Source organism: Coloeus monedula (assembly GCF_965178545.1).
Source record: "Coloeus monedula genome assembly, chromosome: Z".
In the NCBI taxonomy this organism is placed as follows: domain Eukaryota; kingdom Metazoa; phylum Chordata; class Aves; order Passeriformes; family Corvidae; genus Coloeus; species Coloeus monedula.
In genome coordinates, this window is record NC_138822.1 from 64363794 (window position 1) to 64385018 (window position 21225).

Consider the following 21225-nt stretch of genomic DNA (forward strand, 5'->3'; position numbering starts at 1 on the left):
TCCAAGTTTTCAAATGCAGAAGCAAAAGGTGCAAAAGAATAATTTAAGAGCTAAAGGTGAAAAGAATAATATTACAATCAATATTGAATCCAATTATACTGAAATAATTTAAGAGGCAAAGTACTGTAAAAAACTGCATCCTTATTATTAAGGATTCATGATTAGGCAATATTGTAAAGTGAGGATATAACTCATGAGATGTGATTTTCAAACACACTTCCAAGATTAGTGTTTCTGAATATAACTATTCTGTTATGTTCATTGAAGTATAAGAGATCACTAATTTTAAAAAGTTTAATTAATGTTTAACAAAAAACCCAAATAGAAGAATAGAAAGACGGAAGATGATTTTTTTTTTTTTTTAAATTTTGAATTCTTAGTTTTACAGTCGTAACAATTTTTTCTCTTTATGCATCATTTTCAGTATGGATTTGCTTAGGGCACAAATTACTTAACATATAGTAAAATTTTACACTGAAGTCTAAGGAAAAAGGAATGCAACTATCATTTACTTATCAAAATCAAAGATTCATAAAATAAAATCTGTGTGGCAGAAGAAAACCACTGCTTCTGCTTATTAGTATCTATGCAACAACATTAACTTCTAGATCTAAAACAACTTAAAGAAAATACAAACTGAGGCAGTCAGTACAATAGGAGATTATGAGATGGTTTGTCATTTCAAATGGGCAGTTAAAACTTAAAAGCAGTGACACTGGCTTGTCATCAGATCTTTGAATTTGCAGGAAGGTATCTACTTTCTATTCTTATGACATAAGAGCACATTAAGTATAAAAGACTTAAGTATAAAACACATTATATTCCAAAAACTGAACTCTTAACAAATCTCCAGTCCACTTTTATGGGGAAATATGCTTCTTGTTGTCACTGTCAACCTATATGTTAGTACTGCAAGATATGGTGATCAAAACAAAGCAAACACCAAAGCCTAGGTAATAAATATAATATTAAGCATTGAAAAACATGCAGAGATGCCCATGACAGTTATCTGAAGAACCATAAATACATTCATCTGTTAAAGAGCAGGAAACAGAATTAATCACTTGTAGCTCTTCTGCATATATTAAAAACAAAACAAAATGAAACAACATTTAAGAGATTAAAAAAAAATCTGTAAATGGTAATGATAGAAGTTCCTGAGAAGAATTTCCTCAGTTATAAGGTCTCTGTAACATACATAGACCTTGAATGAAAAATATCCTTGAAACTTGTTCCGTTTAATTATTTTACGTCTTGAATGATAAAGATTTAAAGCAAAAAAAACCCCCACAAAACCTACCTTTTCAATGACACATTTCACCCACTCTGGAATGGCTTCTAAGCTCACATGCCATACATTGCTAGAATTCTGAGCAGCAGCTGAAGGCTGTGATATCCATTAACAAAACAATTGTATTGATACTCAACATCTATGTAAGCTTTTTTTTTCTTTAAATATAGCCATAAGTCAGCTTCCCAAATTCAGTGAACATTAACGAATTATAAACCTCAAATATGATGTGCTTCTTTAAGCTAAAATCAGGTAGATACTGTCCATAATTCTCTGTTTCTGAATCTAAAAACATTGGACAAACTCCACTGTGGAGATGAAGGCATCTGGAGGTGGTTTTTTTTTGTTTAAAAGAACAGAAAGTATGCAGTTGCAGGCCTTCCAAGAATATTTGGAAATTGATTTTAGAATCACTGTCAGCTGGCACAATTTTTCAGTAAAGATAGAAATATGTAAGTTACAGTTTACATGAAGACTATGATCAGCAATACACAAATGCAACAAGTAGTTTCTAATTAATTTTCTAATGCTTTTTAAAATAACTAGGAGAGAAGCCAGGTAATCTTAGCAGCTTTACAATTTTTACTACAATAATGTGATCAACTGAACAGAAAAAAAGTCTAAAACCTGTAGCATTTTACTAACTGGTACTAAAATAAAAGCAATTACCTAACTGAAATAGAGTTATACGGATGGCTAAAATTATAAGGAAACCCTGGTGAGAAAGTCCTAACATCAGTTGTTAAAATTTATGAATATGGAAAGTTGTGGATGCCTATGTTATGAAAGTCACTGGAATAAAAGTTTCATTCTGCTGAAAATTAAAAGTGGGGCTATAGACAGAAGGTAGAAGTTTTTTAAAATTCTCCACATGTTGACAGAAGACAGATCGATCCATTTATGATGTCTATGCTATTGTTTTTGTCCTATCTGTGAAGACTACCTGCATGTCAATTTGCATATAATTCTAAGTGTTTATACTGTGTTTGTAACTTCAACATTTGTTTTCAAATTTGTTCTGCATTTTTTCATTCACATTTCAGCTATGTCTTTGTTTAAAGGCCTAAAATTCATCAGTGAAAACATTCTGAAAACATCATAGTACTGTCTTTGCCTCCCAACTTCTTCACATACAGCGTTAAATTACACTTTTTTTATCTGCTACTTACATAACTAGAGAGGAAGCCACTTCAGTCACGTGCACAATGATGGTAGATCTCCACTCACAACTGAAAAGCTCCACCGGGGGAGCTTGGACAAAGACACCTCCTTTTCACTACATTTTTTCCATGGAAGGAGTTGGAATTTCCACATTCTCCCCCAAAAATCACTTCAAACCACGCATAAAAAACCCATCAAATATAAAGTGTGAAAATTATTCCAGAACTTCAAGCTCTGTAAGTGGCATGATTAAATTTTGGTGTATTTATAATACTAATTATATAATGGTCTTAAAAACCCCTTTTGTTTCTACATCTATTGGCTATACCCCTCTCTAGTGTGAAAAAGGATGTTGTTGCATTACTATTGTGTTAATAAAAAACATCACCACCTTCTATTTGGTTTTTAACTTTGATTCAAGATCATCAGCTGTAAGCCTTTTTGGCACATTTCGCAAGACCCTAGCTCTTTATGATTACTAGCTGCCATTATAAAACAGGAGGAAATAGTCTGTCACGGTTTTGTGTAATTATCCTTCTGTTTATTTTAAAAAAGACAATATAAATTACTTAGCAGGGCATAATCCCACTCAGGGCAGAATAATCTTCTGAACTATTTTTGTGCACAGACTATGTCCCATTTTTAAAAAATGAAGGGCAAAATTTTCTGATGTAGGGATACTTCACACACAGTTAACTACTACAGTGGAAATTAAAATCAGTCTTTGAAATACACCTTATACACAAAGAGTTGTCCATTAGGAGATATTAAAACAAAAAAATGACTGCTCTAAAACCATCAAAACCAAACCCCATTTTTATATGTGAAATGGTAATTCTCTACACAGGCTAGTAGTCAAGTGTCCACAAACACCAGCCTTCATGCTGCAGAACATGAAGGTGATCAGTGCCTACTTGGCTTCACTACAATTACTTCTCTCTACGGAACTGTCTATGCTTTACTATTTATCTCCACAAGAGATTAGTTACAAAATGAGGCTACGTCTAATACTTCTCCTTCATTTGAAAAAAATGGCACCAGAAGAACTTACAAACTTCTTCAGAAGAAGCTATACTTACTTTGGATTGTTTTTTTCCATTACATTTTGCAAGAAAAATGTATTTCTATATAAATTCTACTATATATTTCCTACCTCTCCAGCAATGCAGAACACCAGCCTCTCGGTTGTTCATTATTTCAACTTGTGATTCTTCAGTTCTGTATGTTGACCTGTAAAGACCACAAAACATACAATTTGGTCACCTGTTGAAACCACCACTTTTCTCTTGCAATGTAGGAACCCAGAGTGCCGAGAGGATTTCTCTGCCTGTTTTTAAGGGTTCTTACCCCCCTGAACAACATTGTTTTTACCTCCAACCTTGGAAAAAATTACCAACGATCAGACAGGAACTAGAAAATACAGTGGTGTGAATTAGGTGATAGACTATTATGTAAGATTGTCACAGGGTGAAAAATGTAGAGGTTTTGGGCTTCTCTTTGTAGTAAACAGATAAGAGTAAAAAATATCAAAATAGAGGATTGTTGTTGTTCTCTAAACCTTCTTCTCCTTCTTCTACTACTCCATGTCCTGCAGTAAAAGTAGTTTGGAATGACTGGATAGAGAATTCCACAGTTCCTGCCCATGTTACTGAATAATTGGTAGGAAAGTGAAAATAATATACATTTCTAGTAACTGTTGGTTAAATTATCTTTAAAAGGCTGTGTAAATCTTGATAATTAGAGACTTCACTCCTGCTTTCTGCGCTCTATGCTGTACGTGGGTCATGCTAGTGGCTCTGTTCCTCTGATAAGACTTAATAAGCAATCCAGCAACATTGAAACTCAAGGAAAGTCTTGGTTTATCTTTGAAACTCCATGCAAGGACTTTTAGAAAATTCTCTCCCATCAGGAGGGATTTGATTTATGGCACGGTTCAGTGTCATTGCAACCCTGAAGTCCATAAATATTCTCACTACCACAGAGGAGACTAATACATTACTTATAAACACTCTCTCATCTTGTATAGCATGCTACCTAGATGTTATAAAAAGCAAAGTGAAACAGCTGGTTTTATTTCCAGGTTGCATAAAAGAACTAGAAAGCAACAACAACAAAACAATTAAAACCAAAAGAAAATAAAACAAAGCTGGCCAATCAACCAAACAAGTAACTTGTCCAATATTTGGACAAAAGAAAAGAGAACTCCAGTTTTTCTAGAGTATGTCCATAGGAATAAGACATTGCTATCCTAAGCAACAAATAAACATACAGACATAGAATAGCACATAACAATAATGAATGCCAACATAAAACTATAGATGACAAAGACTCTTCTCTCAACATGCCCCTAGAGGCTTGCTCCCTTAAATTATTTTGTGTGGAAGGATCAGCGCTACTGGTGCAACCGTTTTTCATGGACCTGTATTAACCTCATTGTGAAACAGGACCTAAATTAAGACAACCAGAAGGACAAGACAAATTCTGTTTTTCTTCTTTTGTGTCTTGTTGTGTCCCGATTGTCTCTCTGGTCTTCTCTATCATATTCCAAAGTCTTCCCTTTTTGTCATGTTTTCTCCAAAGGTCCTCCAACTCTTCCTTCTATGTACTTATGCTCTTACCCCTTTGTGCTAGCTACATGAAAAAAATAAGAAAATCTTTTTCATCTACATATCAACTCAAGCTCTATTCTAGAGTTATGCCTACTCAAGAGTGCTAAAGCGCACAGTGCTGACTGACGGGGAAGTTGGAATATAAAACTAAAAATCGGTGTCAAAAGTTTCAGAGTCCAAACATCTGATTTTGCAACTATTTTAACACCTAAATTTTTTTAGTTTTCACTAACTAAAGAAACTTTGAGGTCTTCGCTACGGGCTGTCTGGAGAGCACTTTGCCTTGTTGAAACATACAGACTTTTGCATTTTTCTCATTTCTACCTTTCCTTTTTCTGCCTTGTTTTCCGATTTAATCAAAGACAACGAAACACACAGAGAGGTGACTCATTATCTTTTATTTACATCTGAGGTCTTTGTTTATCACATTTTCTACTTTTTCCAGAAAAGTAAAGGTCTGAAATATAGTTTGACAAGGACAAGCTGAAATGTGTGTACATACAGTAGACTCTGCACTCAAGTGTATGTGCAGTTTTTAACAGTCAGATCCACCCTAAGCTTAAAAAGTGAAATTAAGGCAAACATTCAATATTTTCTTGCAGTATCACAATAAATTAAAATGAATTTTTGTTAAAGGTCCCTTAACATACCTTAAGACAGCCAAGCAGATGATCATGGAAGAGACACTTAAATTGAAGATACTAACTTATACTAGTAACCTGTCTTGTTCCTGACAAAAATGGAATGATTCAAATGCTTTGTCTTAAGCAGAACTTCAGTTTTTACTTAAACTTAGTTTTTACTAACTCCCATATGTCAGTGCTGCTACTTTCTGTATCAGACACATTTCAAAAGCGGAATGTATAAAATAATTAACCTGTCTATGAATGATTACTTTAAAAAAAAAGTAAATTCAGACTCTTGATAAATTTTAGAAGTACTATGTATCACTTTGCTGTTAAAACATTGGTACCACAGGGTACTGAAAGAATGATTATCAGTTATGAATTTCTTTATATGACTCAAACACTTCAAAGCCATTCTAATTAATTTATTCTTCACAAATTCATAACATACTTCTAAAATGAATTTAATTTTACAACAGTTCAGTCAGAGCCTCAAATCTAAGACCAACCAGGATGGACTGAAGGACATTTACCATCAGACATTCTTTTTAGATACAGCCATATCCTAATCTACTGAAATACATTCTTGAAATGATGTGATACACACTTTGCATCACTTCCTTTATTGTATTTTTTTATCCAAGTGATATATTTAAGTCTCCATATACATTCTGTTCCCCTTAGAGAAAAGGATGTTTTGCCATCTGTTGAACAGCTGCTTCATTTGAAGCTGAGGATGCTGGAGCAAGGCAAAACCCACTTGGTGATAGAACTCTCAACAATTTAGACAGAAGACTGATAAATAAATGCTCTTGCTATATTTAAAAGACAAGGTTCAAGTCATGCAAACAAAAGCTCTCTAAGGATCACTGGCATTTGAGGTGATGTAAACATCCTCCTCATCTCATATCATCTTTAAGCTTTACTGCAAAATAAAAGGTCTTTCATTTATTTATTTATTCAATTAGTTAGTTAGCTATACACTTTGAAAGGTTCTTTTTAGTTCAGCATATACCTTTTATTAAAAGTAACACTTACATAAGAGAAATGAGTGCATAGTATACGTGTAGTAACACACATAGTATGGGTTATATTTTGTGTAAGCAAGAATTCTGATAGTGAACTACATGGAAAAAATCCAACTCAAGTGGATACTTTTTTTAACATTATGGCACCACAGGCTGAAGTGTCCTTTGGGCCTAGAAGTATTTAAAGAGTAGAACTCCTGTAGGTCTATTAAAAATCTGCATGTATGTGTCTTTTGCAGTTCTTACAAAGGACAGAAGAAACTCTACAGATGCACGTTAACACATTGCAGAGGTTTCTACACACATCATGTTTCTCATCACATTGGCATTCACTATTATTTTGCTTTTTTTTTTTTTAGTTTTCCATTTGAAACTCCAAAAATAGTGTCAGGCCCTGAGTGGGCATTTTCATCTAAATACTGAGTCATGTGTGTTGTGGCTGTACTGCTTTCAGGTCAGTAGCTTTGTGGGAGCTCATGTTTGCCTCCAAAATAGCATGCGGCTACATCAGGATGTTAAAAAGCCTGTGTTCTTCCCTAGCTATTTTTGATGACCTTCAAACTCTTTTCCATTATTTCGTACCAGTAAAACCAGTAGCAGAGTCCTAAGACTTCCTTTCCAAGTCAGTCTCTGTTCCCTTTCAATAAATCATTTGCCTAATCTTCTCTTAGAGACCTCTGATGCAGATCTCACAGCCTTTTCAAACTATTCCATTATCTCCTTATCCTCCTTATCTTTTATTATTAACATTTCCCCTAATACTTAAATGGAACTTTCTTGTAATTTCCCTTATTTGCTGTCAATACAGAGACCAAAAATTGCTCCTTTTTCTTCCATGCAAGAACATTTTACAACTTTAAACACTTATTACTAGGTATTAATTCCCCTATAATCTGATCCTTGAACTAAATAAATCTTCCTCTTTTTCCTCAGAGATAATGCTTTCTTGATCTCCAACTGTCACTGCTACTTTGTGAACTCTTTCAAATGGGTCAGCTATTTTTGCTGAATTCAAGTTCTGGATGCAGAACTCACTGAAGTTTTACCAGCTGAGGACACTAGACAGTTTGCATATATTTTCAAGGGAAAAAAAAAAAAAGAATGCCTATTTATATCTAAATTTCTTATAAAATCCAAGTTATATGATGTATTAAGTTTTAGTCATTCTGTTTTCAAAAAGATTGCTAAAGAAATTTAAGTACAACTTCAATTAAAAATTCTCAAATGTTCACAGTGAAGAACTAAACACAAAGCCCTAAATTTCTGTTGAAATCTGGTCTAGAATTTCAACTATCTTGCCCTTCTTTCACAAATAAAAATGAGAAAATAAATATAGTGGCACAAATGGTTATCACCGTCTTTTGTTAAAAAATCACCTGTGACCCCTTCAGAATATTGCAGCCATGAAAATTACAATAATAATTAGGTTGCAGCAAGAAACTAGGGCAGTGAGCAGTAGTTACCGAGAGTCTTGAAAAAATATTAGATGAGTGTCAGCTTTGTAACAGGATGGCAGAGAAAAGCTAGATCAGATGTCCTAGCCAAAAAGAGTCCATATCAGAAAGTTCAGCTCCCAGAAAAGGAGCAACTGGTAGTTTACCTGACAAAGAAACAATCATGGAAGACATTAAGGTACACTTTAAAAACTTGCTGCTAGTTTCTGATCTCCAAAGTATTTCTGCTTAAAGAAATGCTTTAAGAAACCTACTTTAACAGTGTTTCTCAGTAAAATAGCACATAAGATGGGGAGACAGAAAATTTAAAGAACTGTCTCCAGGCTGCCACAGAAGAAAAGCAGAAAGATGCATCATCTGCTCCTGTGTGTCCTCTCGTCTATGAACTCTTCTACCAGTTCAGCCATTGTGCGATCAGCTTCCGTATCATGTAAGCTAATGACAGTGATGACTAGTTGATGATAGAGGGTGGCCAGCATGTGATCTCTTTCTTTCGTAGCAAGACTAACCATGTAATTAAAAGGAAGTTAAAAAAAAGAAAAAAGTTACTTGCAACGCATTTTCAAACTTGCTAAAACACCCTACTACATGCTGCTTAAGTCAACAAGTCTTCCAGACACAGCTAGGGTGTGGAGTGTGTACATGGCTTTGACAACGAACAGACCAGGCGGGTCAATGGAAGACCACGGATGGGCGTGTAATCTCTTTCTTCCATGAGACTCCAAGATCAAAGCTGCCTGTTTCATGCTCTTACACATACAAATACTAGCTGTTGCACAAAAGAAAGGCCGAAACAAGCAGGAATAGGGTGCCATTGTCCCAGCGTAGAGCGGGACACCAGGCTGAGCACTGCCGCAGCCGCTGCCCCGGACACCCCCGGCCCGGGCGCGGCGGGTGCTGACGGCCGGCGGCGGCCCCGCCGAGTTAACCCCCGGCAGTAAGGAGCGGGGCTGCACCTCAGGCGGGCGCCGGGCTCACCCGGGGCGGACAGCCCGGCCGCTCCCGCGGCTCCGGGCGGGTATCCGCACCACCGCTCTCACCCCGCGCCCCCCGCGCCCCCCGGCCCGGGTCCGGGCCCAGCTCGGCTCCGCGGGCGGCTGCGGCGCCTCCCGCCGCCCCGGCCCCGCTCTGCTCACCGGGCCGCGCCGTGCGAGGCTGCGATGAGGACGCGACGGCACTGGAGCGACCGGGCGGGCGGGGAAGGGGTTGCGCAGCAGCAGCTGCTCCTGCGAACGGGAAGAGACGGGAGACAAACGGCGGCGGAAAGCGCTCCGCCACCGCGGCCCCTGCCCTCGGGCGGCACACGGCGGTAGCCCGGGCCGCCCAGGCGACTGCTGTCGTCCCGCGTCCCCCGGGAGCCCGGGACCCTCGCCAGCGGCGGGGCCAGCCGTGCTGCCGCGAGAACGAAAGCAACGCCCGCCAGGCCCGCGCCGCGCCGAGCCCTGAGGCTGGCACATTCCTGTCGTCTCCTGACTGGCAGAGATGGAGCGGGGTGGGGTCAGCCCGACGGCAAGCTGTGACCAGGAAGAAGACAGGCGGAGGGAATTAGGTTAAGGGAATGAGCGAAAACTTTTCAATAGGTATTGGGACAGAAACTGCCTTTCCTCAGGCTCGAGGAACAAGCCCAGACCCAGAGATCGTTCAGTTATAGAGCGAGGCCAGGGACATCGCAGAGACCGGCGAGCGCCCGCCAGCCGTCACTTGCTAGGCTGGGCGTCCTCAACAGCCCCCGACGGTCCTAATGTGCAGCAAGAGAAAGGAGGAAGCATTAAATGAAATGGGGCGCGGGAACGAAGTACACTTATGAATCGTTGTAGGAAATTGCTGCACATCACGCGGGGCTCCATGGCAGGAAAGGCAGCACGGCGGCCCCTGGCCGGTGAGCGTCTGTGCCGCGGCAGCCAAGAGTAGCGAGCTGGCGAGTTCCGTACGGCGTCTCTTGTGCCTCAGTGGGGATTTGATCTCTTGCGGTGACACTGTGGCTTCACCGGGAGCTGAAACGTGCTCATAGCTGACAATTTCCTAATGATGGTTGCTGCACTTCAAACACTGGAAGGAAACAAAGTAATGTAAGAGTAAGAAAGGCTGGCAGATTGCTGGGGAAAATAAAATTACAGTCTGTTCATTTTTTTTGCCTGTGGAGATGAGTTGGAACACTGATACCTGCATTTCAGGCTTTCTCCTCTATTTATGATATATGATTTCTGTGATCTTTGTATTTCCATGTACGATCCCTGCAGGTCAACTCAAGGTTATATTATCAGGTAGCTGTTTTGGATAATGTAGGACTCACAGTAAGATTTAGGCTCTCATGGAGACCAAAGTGCACTACCACCATTTTTTTTTTTCCAGTGCTCTCATTTACCTGATCTTTTTATTAGTATTTTCTCTTTGCTACCCTATTATTATTACTTCTACCCTATTATTACAGAATATCCTGTAAGAATAGAACTATTTGGTTGCTTGGTTTTTTTTAACTTGGGAGAGTTATTCAGTTCTTGCTATTTGCAGACCTGCTCATTTGAAAAGTTTTCAAACAACGGTGTGACACAAGTGTTTTAAATAACAGTGTAAAAACATTAATTCAGAAAGCTGTATTCTTTTTGGTATTTACAGCAAGCTAAATTCCTTTATATCTGTTTGTGCTTAAACAGTGAAATTGGATGTGATGAGTTTTAAAAAAAAACAAAACGTGAACTAACAACAAGCCTGTGCTACAATGAACCATATTCTTATCTTACCATTTTCCCATTCCATGGTCAGAAAACCTGTTGTTTTTATTTTTGGAGGAGATTATTGTTAGGAGCTTTTTTAGTGATTATTACATGAGATTACAACATGAGATGTGCTAATTGCTACATTTTCTTTCTTAGTGAAGACCCAATAAAGAACATCACAAGTAGGATGTCCCAATAATTAAATTCTGTTTTGCTCTGCCAGGATTGTACAGTAATTATATGTAGGAGAAACACACTATTATTTTCAAATAATTTCTAGTGTGCTACAGTATGCTCAAATTTAGACTAAAAGGACTATTAGAAAAAGCGATATTTATCAGTAATAAGAGTTGCAGCTTATAAGGCGCTTTTTAGCAAACTTAATTGATAGAGCTGTAGAACAACATGTGAAATAGATGAATGAAAGAAATAAAATACAGGTTAAAATGATGAGTTTAAGATATTTCAGACCTCAACTTCTGACATAAAATAATGTTGAAAATATTAGGAGAGAGGTATTTTAAATTTTTTTTCATTTCATTTGCTTCTGTTTAAGTAGGATGTAGGGTTGGACTACTTGGATTTAATCGAATCCCACAGATAAGGTGAAATAGTCATGAAGGTGGCACTGGGGGCAAGAAATGAAAAGGACTGTATGGCTCATGTCACAGCAACAGCAAATGGAATGAGGAAAAATGAGACTTTGCTACTGGCTATAAGATTATATTCAGAGCCATTCAGCTGTACTGTGTGGTTAACTCTATTTATTTTCTTACAGATAGTGTTTGTCTATCACAGGGCGGCTGGACTGTGCAAGGCTAGAGAGGATGAATTACAGAGGTTAATGGATATTGCTTGTGCTGTGGCTTTGGGACTCACGACAGGCTGATGCAGTAGTTAATTCCAAGGCAGGCTATATATGAAATTACTTTTCCTGGGATAGCCCCTTAAATCTGTGGTGGGAATTCAAGGATCAGTGCCAAACTGACACAGTAAGTCAGAAACCAGAGAGTCTCTTTGCTGTTCTGAGGCACTGACCGTGTCTTGGGAAGACTGCACTGAAGGTCTGTGCAATGGGTCATTGAACAAGGAAGCACCCTGCAGGACTGTAGTGATTTGTGTGTACACAGCAGCACTTTCTGTTCTCATGTCCATGGCAATGAATAGTGTATCCAGCTCACAGGTGCTCTATGAGAACCTCTTAACAAGTGGTCATGTATTCCAATAATCACACAGGAACATGTTATTTCTATTCCAATTGTGTTGATATAACTGTCATGGGGAAGGGATGACCTAATTGTCATTCCTGTAGAGTTTACCAAAATACTTCTTCAATACAAGAAGTTACATTTTCTGCAGCTATTTGGTAGTGCACTAATGACTACCCAAGGCATTAACCCAATCTGTAATCCCTGTTTCTTCAACCCATTAGGTTGCTCCATTATGCGGGGTCATCTCTAAGACCTGCATGTCTATTATTTGGTCATGTGTTATGGAGGAAAATATCTTTTAAAATGGCCAGAGAGGGAGCATTAGGAGAAAAGAATGAAGAAATGGAAATAGTTGGGTAGAACTTTTAGGACTTGATACTGAGCATAAAAGGAAAATTATCTTTGCCATTACCTGTTAAGTTTTTTTGTTTCTTTTTGTTTGTTTGTTTTTGGTTTTTTGGTTTTTTTTGTTTGTTTTTTTTGTTGTTGTTTTTTTTTGTTGTTTTTTTTTTTGGTTTTGTTTTTTTTTCCTTTTTCTTTTCTAAGCAGCTTGCATATTCAGACAGCATTGTATCAGGAGAAACTCAGTGAGCAACACTGGCCTCTTTCACCCTTCACTATACGATTAATTGTTGGATAAATTTTAATAACCTTAGGCACTACAATAGCCATAAAGCATAACATTTTTACTATATGGAGATTATATTTTTGTATATTATTATCTTATTGAGAATACAGCCTGACTTTCAATTCAGCACATCGTTGAAAAGCTTTTCCTATTACAAAGTAAATTGTAAGAAAATTACATTTCATACCCTTTTACTTGAAGATAATGGTTTATATTTGATTTGTAAATCTTGTGATACTCCTATAAGAAATTTAAAGTCTATACAGAATATCCATCAATTAACAAAACATTTGCTTTGCTTTGCTTTTGCTTCTTTTTGAAAAATAATCAAATCCATCTAAAATTTCTGTGTGTAATGATAGGCTGGATTATAGCTAGGCGAAACATTTATTAAGTCACATAGGACTAGGTCTAATAAAGTAATTCTTATTGTAGTTTTCTTAATTTATGGTCACTTTTTCCCTGGAATGGACTCCAGAGCTGTGTTAAATGTTGGGATCCTTTCTTTGCTTCAGAATCCTGCTGGTCAAGGAATCCTGCTATCTTGAGAGAGGATAAAAGAAAACATAAAAAAACATGTACGGCAAATATAGTAAGTTGCTGCACTTTATTGCTTATCAGCTGTTGAGAACTAGCTCCTAGAAGGAAACTACTTATACAGAAAAGGGATTTATCCCACATTTCCCACAACTTGGGAGGACATACCAGTTATCCAGCTGAAAATAAAAGCACTGTTTTTTTTCTCCATGGTGGCAGGGTTTCAAAGAATTTGTGTTCTCTGGGAATATACAGGATGGAGAAGAACATGTCTGTGCCCAAAGAATTGTGAAGCTTACATCAGAAAGACAATATCAGGGACTTTCAAGGAAGAACTTAAGTGTTGTTCACTAAACAGACATAACATTGCACTATCAACCCTTTGAAGGGAGTACTATGTTATATTTAGTTTGTGTAAATAATACCAACATTACCATTAAGCCAGTCATTGTAAATTTTGATCAGGGCTTTTGATTAAGTTGGTTCTGTTTAGTTTTCAGCAAAGAAAAACAAAAGTATATCTTCAGCTAAAGTGCTTGACTTGTAAATTGAGCTTAGATAAGCTAAAGAAATTCAGCCAGTCTGTACTGCTCAGGAATTTGGGGAAGGTATCTGAAATTGAAGTTAAATTTCTTTAAAAACCCAAGAATTTTATACACAAGCAAGGGTAATACTTTCAGAAATAATATTAGAATGAAATGGATAGTTACTTGAAGCAGTATTTTAATCAGACCTTCATGGAATAGAAAAGACCAGAAAGGAATAAAAAAATACTGATCAGCAGATAACATCTTTTTTTGGAATGTGGAATAGCAATTAAAACTGCTTAAATTGAAGCTGGATTAGAACTTGGAAAGATTATTAACTTTATAACCTTGGCTGTTAGGGAATTGGAAAATGAATGAGATTCAGGTGAATAATATACATGGTTATGCACTTTGAGATTGCTGGCAAGAATTTCTGCTATCAGGTGGTGACTCATCAATTGGAAGCAATAAAGAGGTTAAGTAATGGAGTATATTAATTGATCACAGGGTGTCTGTGCACTGGTTGTGTGATGTAGCTCTGAAAAGACTAATTCTGCCCTGGACTGTGGGTGTATTTCCAGTATACGCAGGTGAATATCAGTGCTCTGGTAATTTTTTATTTGAAATAATATGGATAGTGAGAATAATTAAAAAAAAAAAAATTAACTTGGGCTAGAGTAGACACAAAGAAAAATACTAAGGTGATAGAAATGGATAGAGCCTACTTTATGGGAAAACAGAAATAGCTGTTCTTACTCAGTTCAGCAAAACAAATGCTGTGAAAAGTTTTTCTTGATAGGTCAGCACTGAGGAAATAAAATATTATTGCAGCCTTATATAACTTAGAAAATGTATACAAAGAAACCTCCACAAATTAATTGGCCAAGAAGAAACTTAGTTGCTGAAAAGTTGTACTACTGGGGAGATTATTGGAAAAGCTTCCTAAGAAAAATATTGGAGCAAAACACCAACTAACTTGAAGTACAGCTGTCTGGTATGAAGTTTACAGAAGCTGGTGGTGGCACTTTTATTTTTAATTTTACACTTTCTGTGAAAAGACTGTCCTTGGTAATTTCCTAACTCATGGCTGTGTGTCTTTGTTCTTAGTCCTGACTTCCTTTCCCATGAGAGTCACTGCCTTGTCAGTGCTTAATATGTATATAAAGATAATATTTCCTAAGTAGTGTAAAGGTACCTTTTGTATCCTTCAGAGGGAATATAAAGGAATTCAGGGTTTTTTCAATGCTGCTGTCATTCAAACATTCTGAACAGCTCTGCACAGTAATTTCTACTTGGTGAAGTTTAATCTTTTGTAGATTAAAACGAAATCTAGCATCATCCTCAGTTTTACTATTGTCTAAATTAAATCCTTGTAAATATTTTTTTATTGCAGCATTATATGAAGCAGTTTGAAATGCATTTCTTTTCTAGAATTATCAATTTAGCTTTTCAATAGGAATGGGTAGAAAAGAGTGAAAATTTCTTTCACTCATTGGTGCTAATGCCTACACATGCCAGGCTCGTTCTTAGGCTGAGATATAAAGAAATTACCTATAGAATGGTTTGGATTGAAAAGGACCTTAGAGAGTATCTGGTTCCAAACCCTCCTTCCATGGGCAGGGACATCTCCCACGAGACCAAGTTGCTCAAAGCTCCATCCAGCCTGGCCTTGAACACTTCCAGGGATGAGACATCCACAGCTTCTCTGGGCAATCTGTTCCAGTGTCACACAACCCTCACTGTGAATAATTTCTTCCTAATATCTAATCTAAACCTGTCCTCTTTCAGTTTAAAACTGTTACTCTTGTTCTGCTGCTACTTGTTCTTGAAAAAATTCCTCTCTAGCTCTCTTGTAGGCCCCCTTTAGGCACGGGAAGGTGCTATAAAGTCTCCCTGGAGCCTTTAGTTCTCCAGGCTGAACAGCCCCAACTCTCTCAGCCTTTCTTCATAGCTGAGGTCTGATCATCTTGGCTCTGAACTCATTCCAACAGAACATCTTTCCTGTTCTGGGGACCCCAGAGCTGGATGCAGTGTTCCAGGTGGGGTCTCACCAGAGCAAAGCAGAGGGGCAGAATTCCCTCCCTGGTCCTGCTGGCCGCACTGCTTTGGGTGGAGCCAAGGACACGTTAGGATTTTTGGGCTGCAAGTGCACATTGCTGGGTCTTTTCCAGCTTCTTGCCTGGTTACTATGCTGTTAAACTGAAAATTGTTTTGAGCTTAGCTTTTAAATAGTGTTTGTCTTTTAAATGTAAATGTATGTATGCCTACTGTATTTAATCTTATGTCTTACAAATATTAAATAGAGAGTAAATAGAGAGAATTAGTAATTTGTCTGACTGCTGAAGAAAACAATGTAATTCGGTTTTGATTTTAGAAGACACTCCAGCTTAAAGAATCACATCATCCTTGATAACAGATCAAAATATTAGTTTCATATGACCTGTTTAAGTGGATATATACTGTGAACAAGGTATTTTTGTAGAAATAATTGTTTCAAGAGATTGTTCTGTTGTATTAAATTTTCTTTTTATTTCCTTTTAATGACAATCTGAACTCTCTTTAGTCTGTGAAGTTGCTGGAACTTAGCAGATAAAAATCTTGGTACATAATAAAACACTGAGCAATCAATCTCTAAATTACTCTGGAATGAGCTTGTTTATATATATGTTTCAGTTTCAATTATGTAAATAAAATGTTTAATTATGAAAAACTTACTTGTCTTACTCTCAGAAGACAATGTCCTCATTCAGATACTAATTTCAGTTGAGGACATAAAGAGTTTTGCGATAATTTCTAGCTTTACTTTTTTGAAAATTATTTCTGTTTTACAGTTTCTGAGTTGAGAATTGTGGTGTGACAAATTCTGTGTTGCACTTGCTATTTGCAATTTGATGGCATAACAAAACCAAAATGGAGATCTTTGAAGCTTTATAACATGAGACTGTGTTCAAACACTCTTTTGCTTTATTCAAAAGAACTTCCTACACTCATCCCTGATTATGTTACTGAAACATGATACCTATGAATTCTCATGACAGATCTCATAGAGATCCAAAATTCTTATCATATAGTAATCTAAAATATGTAATATAATATGATGCTAAATAGTAAATAGCGTTTTCACTTTAGTTATTTAACTTTTACCAGATTCTACATAAATTGTTACCTCACTGCTTTTGCCATGGAAGTCCTTCTTTAATCCTTGCATGTAAACCTTGGTTTTATCCCAACAAACAGGCCTGTTAAAGTAACCATTTCAATTGCCAAAACTAAGTACTGATGGGCTGAAAGGAAGTTCTCTGCTTTACCTATAATTCTTGTGGAGTCAGTGCAGAGTGAGATTGCTTAAAAGGTTCTCTGTTCCAGCACTGAGCAGGTTGCTGCCAGAGCTCTCACTAAGAACAACCAACCATGTAACCATGACTCTGAACTCCAGGTAGATGCACTAATGCCATAAGCTAACACAGCAGTTGCTTTTATGGCCTTTGACATGGTTTAGTCGCACTTGCACTTCAGGTTTAAGCCATAGGACAAATACTTAAGGAAAAAGCTATGTGCCCATAGTTTCTGAGCAAGACATTAGGCTTAAAAATGTAGAAAATGTTGTCGTTTATATTATGGGCATTATAAACTGAAGACAGCTTAGGAGCTGCTTGGCCATGGAAAGCTGGTATTTTAAGTCTCTTTTGTGATTTTGATAGAAGGCTTGGTTGAGATACCCACACATATGTCTTCAGTACTACTTAAATTTCTCACATGTTTATAATGTTGACATCTATGACATGGTCCTCTAAAGCAGCACATAGAGGCCAGTTTCGTACCTGAGGGCATCTCATATGGCTATAAGAGTTTATTTACTGGTAGCTGAACAGAGTCCTAATATTCCATTGAAGTGTGTCTGAGATGCCTAAAAAGTAACTGTTCTTATTTGCCTAAGTATTTCAGTTTTTAAGGATGATGACTGGGAAAACAAAATCAGAGACTGCCTTTTTTTGGGCATCAGTTTCCAGTAGTGAACATCTCTGCAAATCTCTGAAAGTGAGATTTGTGTTTCTGCTGAATCCAGGGCATTTTCTGTGTAAACTAAGCCTTTGTTTTTGAGCTTCCTAACAGGACTTATTAGGCCCCATAGAAAGAGCTTGAAGCTGTCTGTGTGGGGAGTGCTTGGGAGATGCTTGAGCCATGGGGAGCTAGAAAGTGTCCTTCCTGAGGGACCTGGGCTTTTCTTCCTCTTCTCTGTGAAGCAGTGAATGATGATGCTCTCCTCTGTGTGTGACACTGCTGTTGTGGTGCTGGCAAGGGGGAGCAGCTCATTGTCCTCTTGTCTCTCTAGCCTGTTGCAACACACAAACGTGGTTGTGGGGACCAAATGGAACTGGCCATCTGTTGCAATACTCAATAGAATCTTGGTTATGTTAGGCCCTGCTTTACCAGTTCTGCCTGGGATGCATTTTGTGGTGGACAATGAAAACAGTTTCCCCCTTTTCAGGAAGGCTGTAAACACCAACATTTACTCCATGTGGTCAGTTTTTGGAGATGGTTCAACACCCTGAGATCCATTAGTTGTCAGTCACCAGGATCAGCAGGTGCTGTGGGGCAAGAGCCCAGGACTTACACAAGTATCGTCCAGCCTGATGTCTAGGCAGGCATTTTCTGGGACTGGTCAGAGATCCTTGCAGCCCTGATGCCCTGGCTGAAACAGGTGCTGTAAGGGCCCATTGGTGAGAGGTGGCTTTGGCACAAGGCACTGACACAGTAAATCTGTGGTGCTGGGTGAGGAGGCCTTGGTTTGGGAGTTGCAGCCCTTTCTGAAAAACCAGTCAGTCATCTTTGAGTGTCAGGTCATCAGCATTGCTGGAGGAAAGTGCCCTCCAAAGAGGAGGGCCAGTGACTGTCAGAACTCTTCAGCCTCCAGGAAATCACACCTCTGGCAACACCAGGGCAGTGAAACCAGGGGCAGGTCAGCAGCTGGGAAATGTGCTGGCCCCTAAGATGACCTGAAGGCACTTGTAAAAGAAGAATATAAAACTATGAAAACTGCAGGAAAAGCCTTGGTCTCCCATTAAAATAATGCAGCTGGTATTGCTACCCCCACCTGTGAAGTTTTCTCCTCCTTCTCCTGGAGGAGAAAGGCACACCTTTCCCCTCATGTGGCTGCTGCAGCCTGAGGTGGTTGGGGACTGTCTGGTGGGATGGGGTACAGCCATGTACTCCTTTGCCAGGGTGGGAAGGCCTTCAGGTCCAGCCTATGACTGGTTGCTCATTAGCCCAGACCTGGCCTCCTCCATGCCTCACACTGTGTTGTACTCTTGAAGCTGCACATCTTGAAGCTCTTCACCCCTCCAGCCTTTGCTGTTCACTACAATCTTGGTATGGTTGCACTCATTACTTCCTTCTGCACAGAAGGACAACTTCGTGATGGTCTTTGGGTAGAGCCATCAGTGTAGTCTGATGAGGAGAGCAGGACTACAATGGAAGCACCTGTGGCCGCCTGGTCAGCAGGGAGAGTGTTTTGGCAGCTCAGCCTGGTGGCAGCCTGTCTCCAGGCTGGCCAGACCACATCCTGGCAGGTCATGCCTGAGCAGTCTGCCTATGAGGTCTTGAGCAGACTGCAGAGCCTGCATCCTGCTGCTGGCAATGGCTGTGGCCTGATTCTGTGTTATGGGGCTCAAGGGTAGGAGTGCAGGATCTCCCTTCCCAACCCAGGCATGTGGAAGGCAGGCAGGGTGGGACTCAGATCCTGGGAAGAGCAGAGGCGCAATCCCATTTGCTTTCATCTCCTGGGCAGAAGATGGGAATGACTTAAACCAGACTCTTCCTCAGGGATGCTCTGGATTTAGCAAAGGTGCTCTTCACTGTAAACATCTTCCCAGCATAATCTGGGTGTGTTGCAAGCAGTCTGGGGAAATCTGTGTGGAACTCTGGTGTAGAAGCACTTTGCGGTGTGTGAAACGAGAGCTTTTCTAGCCAGAAACCTGGCAAGAGTTTCTGAACATATGGAAACTCACAGCATCTGCATGAGAAGACAGTCCATACTGTCTTCTCATCTCCCCAGTCTTTGCAAGTTTTTGTGTGGCCTTTTATGGAGAGAGACCTGCTGTTTCCATCTTGTTTTTCAAAACCGATGCCTGCATCCAGAAATGGCATGCCTGGGAGCTTGCTCTGACCTGACAATGTAAAAACCACACAGCTCACAAAAGCAATGGCACTTGATCTGTACCATTGTGTGGTCTGTCCCTTATGTCAGCCCCGAAAAGCCTGATGTCTTCCCTGTCTGCCTTCTCAGCAGGATGCTGTCCTCCTCACTGGAGCTATTGACTATTGCATCATTTTCGGAAGAAGGTGTCAAAAATCCACCTTTGGACCAATAAAGTAGTAAGACTTTCTGTTTTGAAATGTAGGTTGTTAAGTGGCTGAGTATGTCCTTTGGGAGCAGTAGGAACACTTTCCCAGGTTTCTTATGTCCAGAGAAAATTCCAGCAGTTGCAGAGAACTTCTAATGTAGTTTGGTGTCACAGATAATTTCCTTCATTTGTGTATACATTAAAAATATACCCATTAATTTTATCATGAAAATTATTATGCTGAGGCTATGAACTTCGCTTAGTGTCAAAATTTTAACAAGGCATTGAAAAAATATCTGCTGTTAATAGAAAAATCTGCAGATAAAAATCATTCCACAGAAGATAATGAAAATGTAATTCTGTCAGACAACAGTTGTCTGCAGCTAAGTTTTATTTCCATTTGCTTTCACTCCCCTGACTGCTGCTTGCTTTGCCAAACCCAGACTTAAAATGGACTGAGAATCCTGAAGTTAAGCAGCCTCATTAGTCCAGTAGACTTGACTGTATGCATCATATACTTTTCATACTGTGATAAATATGCTTTCCTGTCATGTGTCAGGACACAGGAGCCCGAAATACATAGTAGTTAGTCACAACATTTTATACACAAGACTTTCCAAATATGAGAAAAATGTCAGGATTTTTAGTGAGCTGATAGGTGATGAATATTTGACCCAGCTCAGCAGAATCTTATAAGATATGAGACAGAAAAGCTATAGCAGACTGAAATTCATTAAACTTTTTCCTGTCTTTTCTCATATGTTTGAAACTTGATCTAATTATCATGATTACCATAAAATAAATAGATTTAAAAATGGGATGTAGGAAGAAAAGGAAAAGAAGGAAAAAGCAAAGGAAAATGAGAAGGAGGAAGTGAAAGAAAAATGAAAAATAAAACAATTCCTAAAATCTTTTTATCTGGTAGCATGTTCTTACATCCTGGCATATAAAATACTTTTGTATGTGTTTTGTATATGAAAGAAGAAAAATGTTTTAAACTTTGAAATATGACAACTGCTACAAAGAAATTAACTTTGCTACAAGAGAAACAATCCAGTGAGATTTTGAATATTTCTGGGGAGGGAGACTCCA

General features: G+C 38.6%; 1 protein-coding gene across 1 annotated transcript in view; it reads right to left on the minus strand.

The window, feature by feature from the left end:
• RNF180 (ring finger protein 180) overlaps positions 1–21225 on the minus strand; it is a gene marked incomplete at both ends in the record, with an annotated part of 84218 nt that overhangs the window by 61747 nt on the left and 1246 nt on the right. Inside the window, 3 exon segments of the mRNA XM_082301693.1 lie at positions 1301–1387; positions 8565–8673; positions 9148–9683. Of these exon segments, the coding sequence (XP_082157819.1) occupies positions 1301–1387; positions 8565–8673; positions 9148–9683 (732 nt within the window).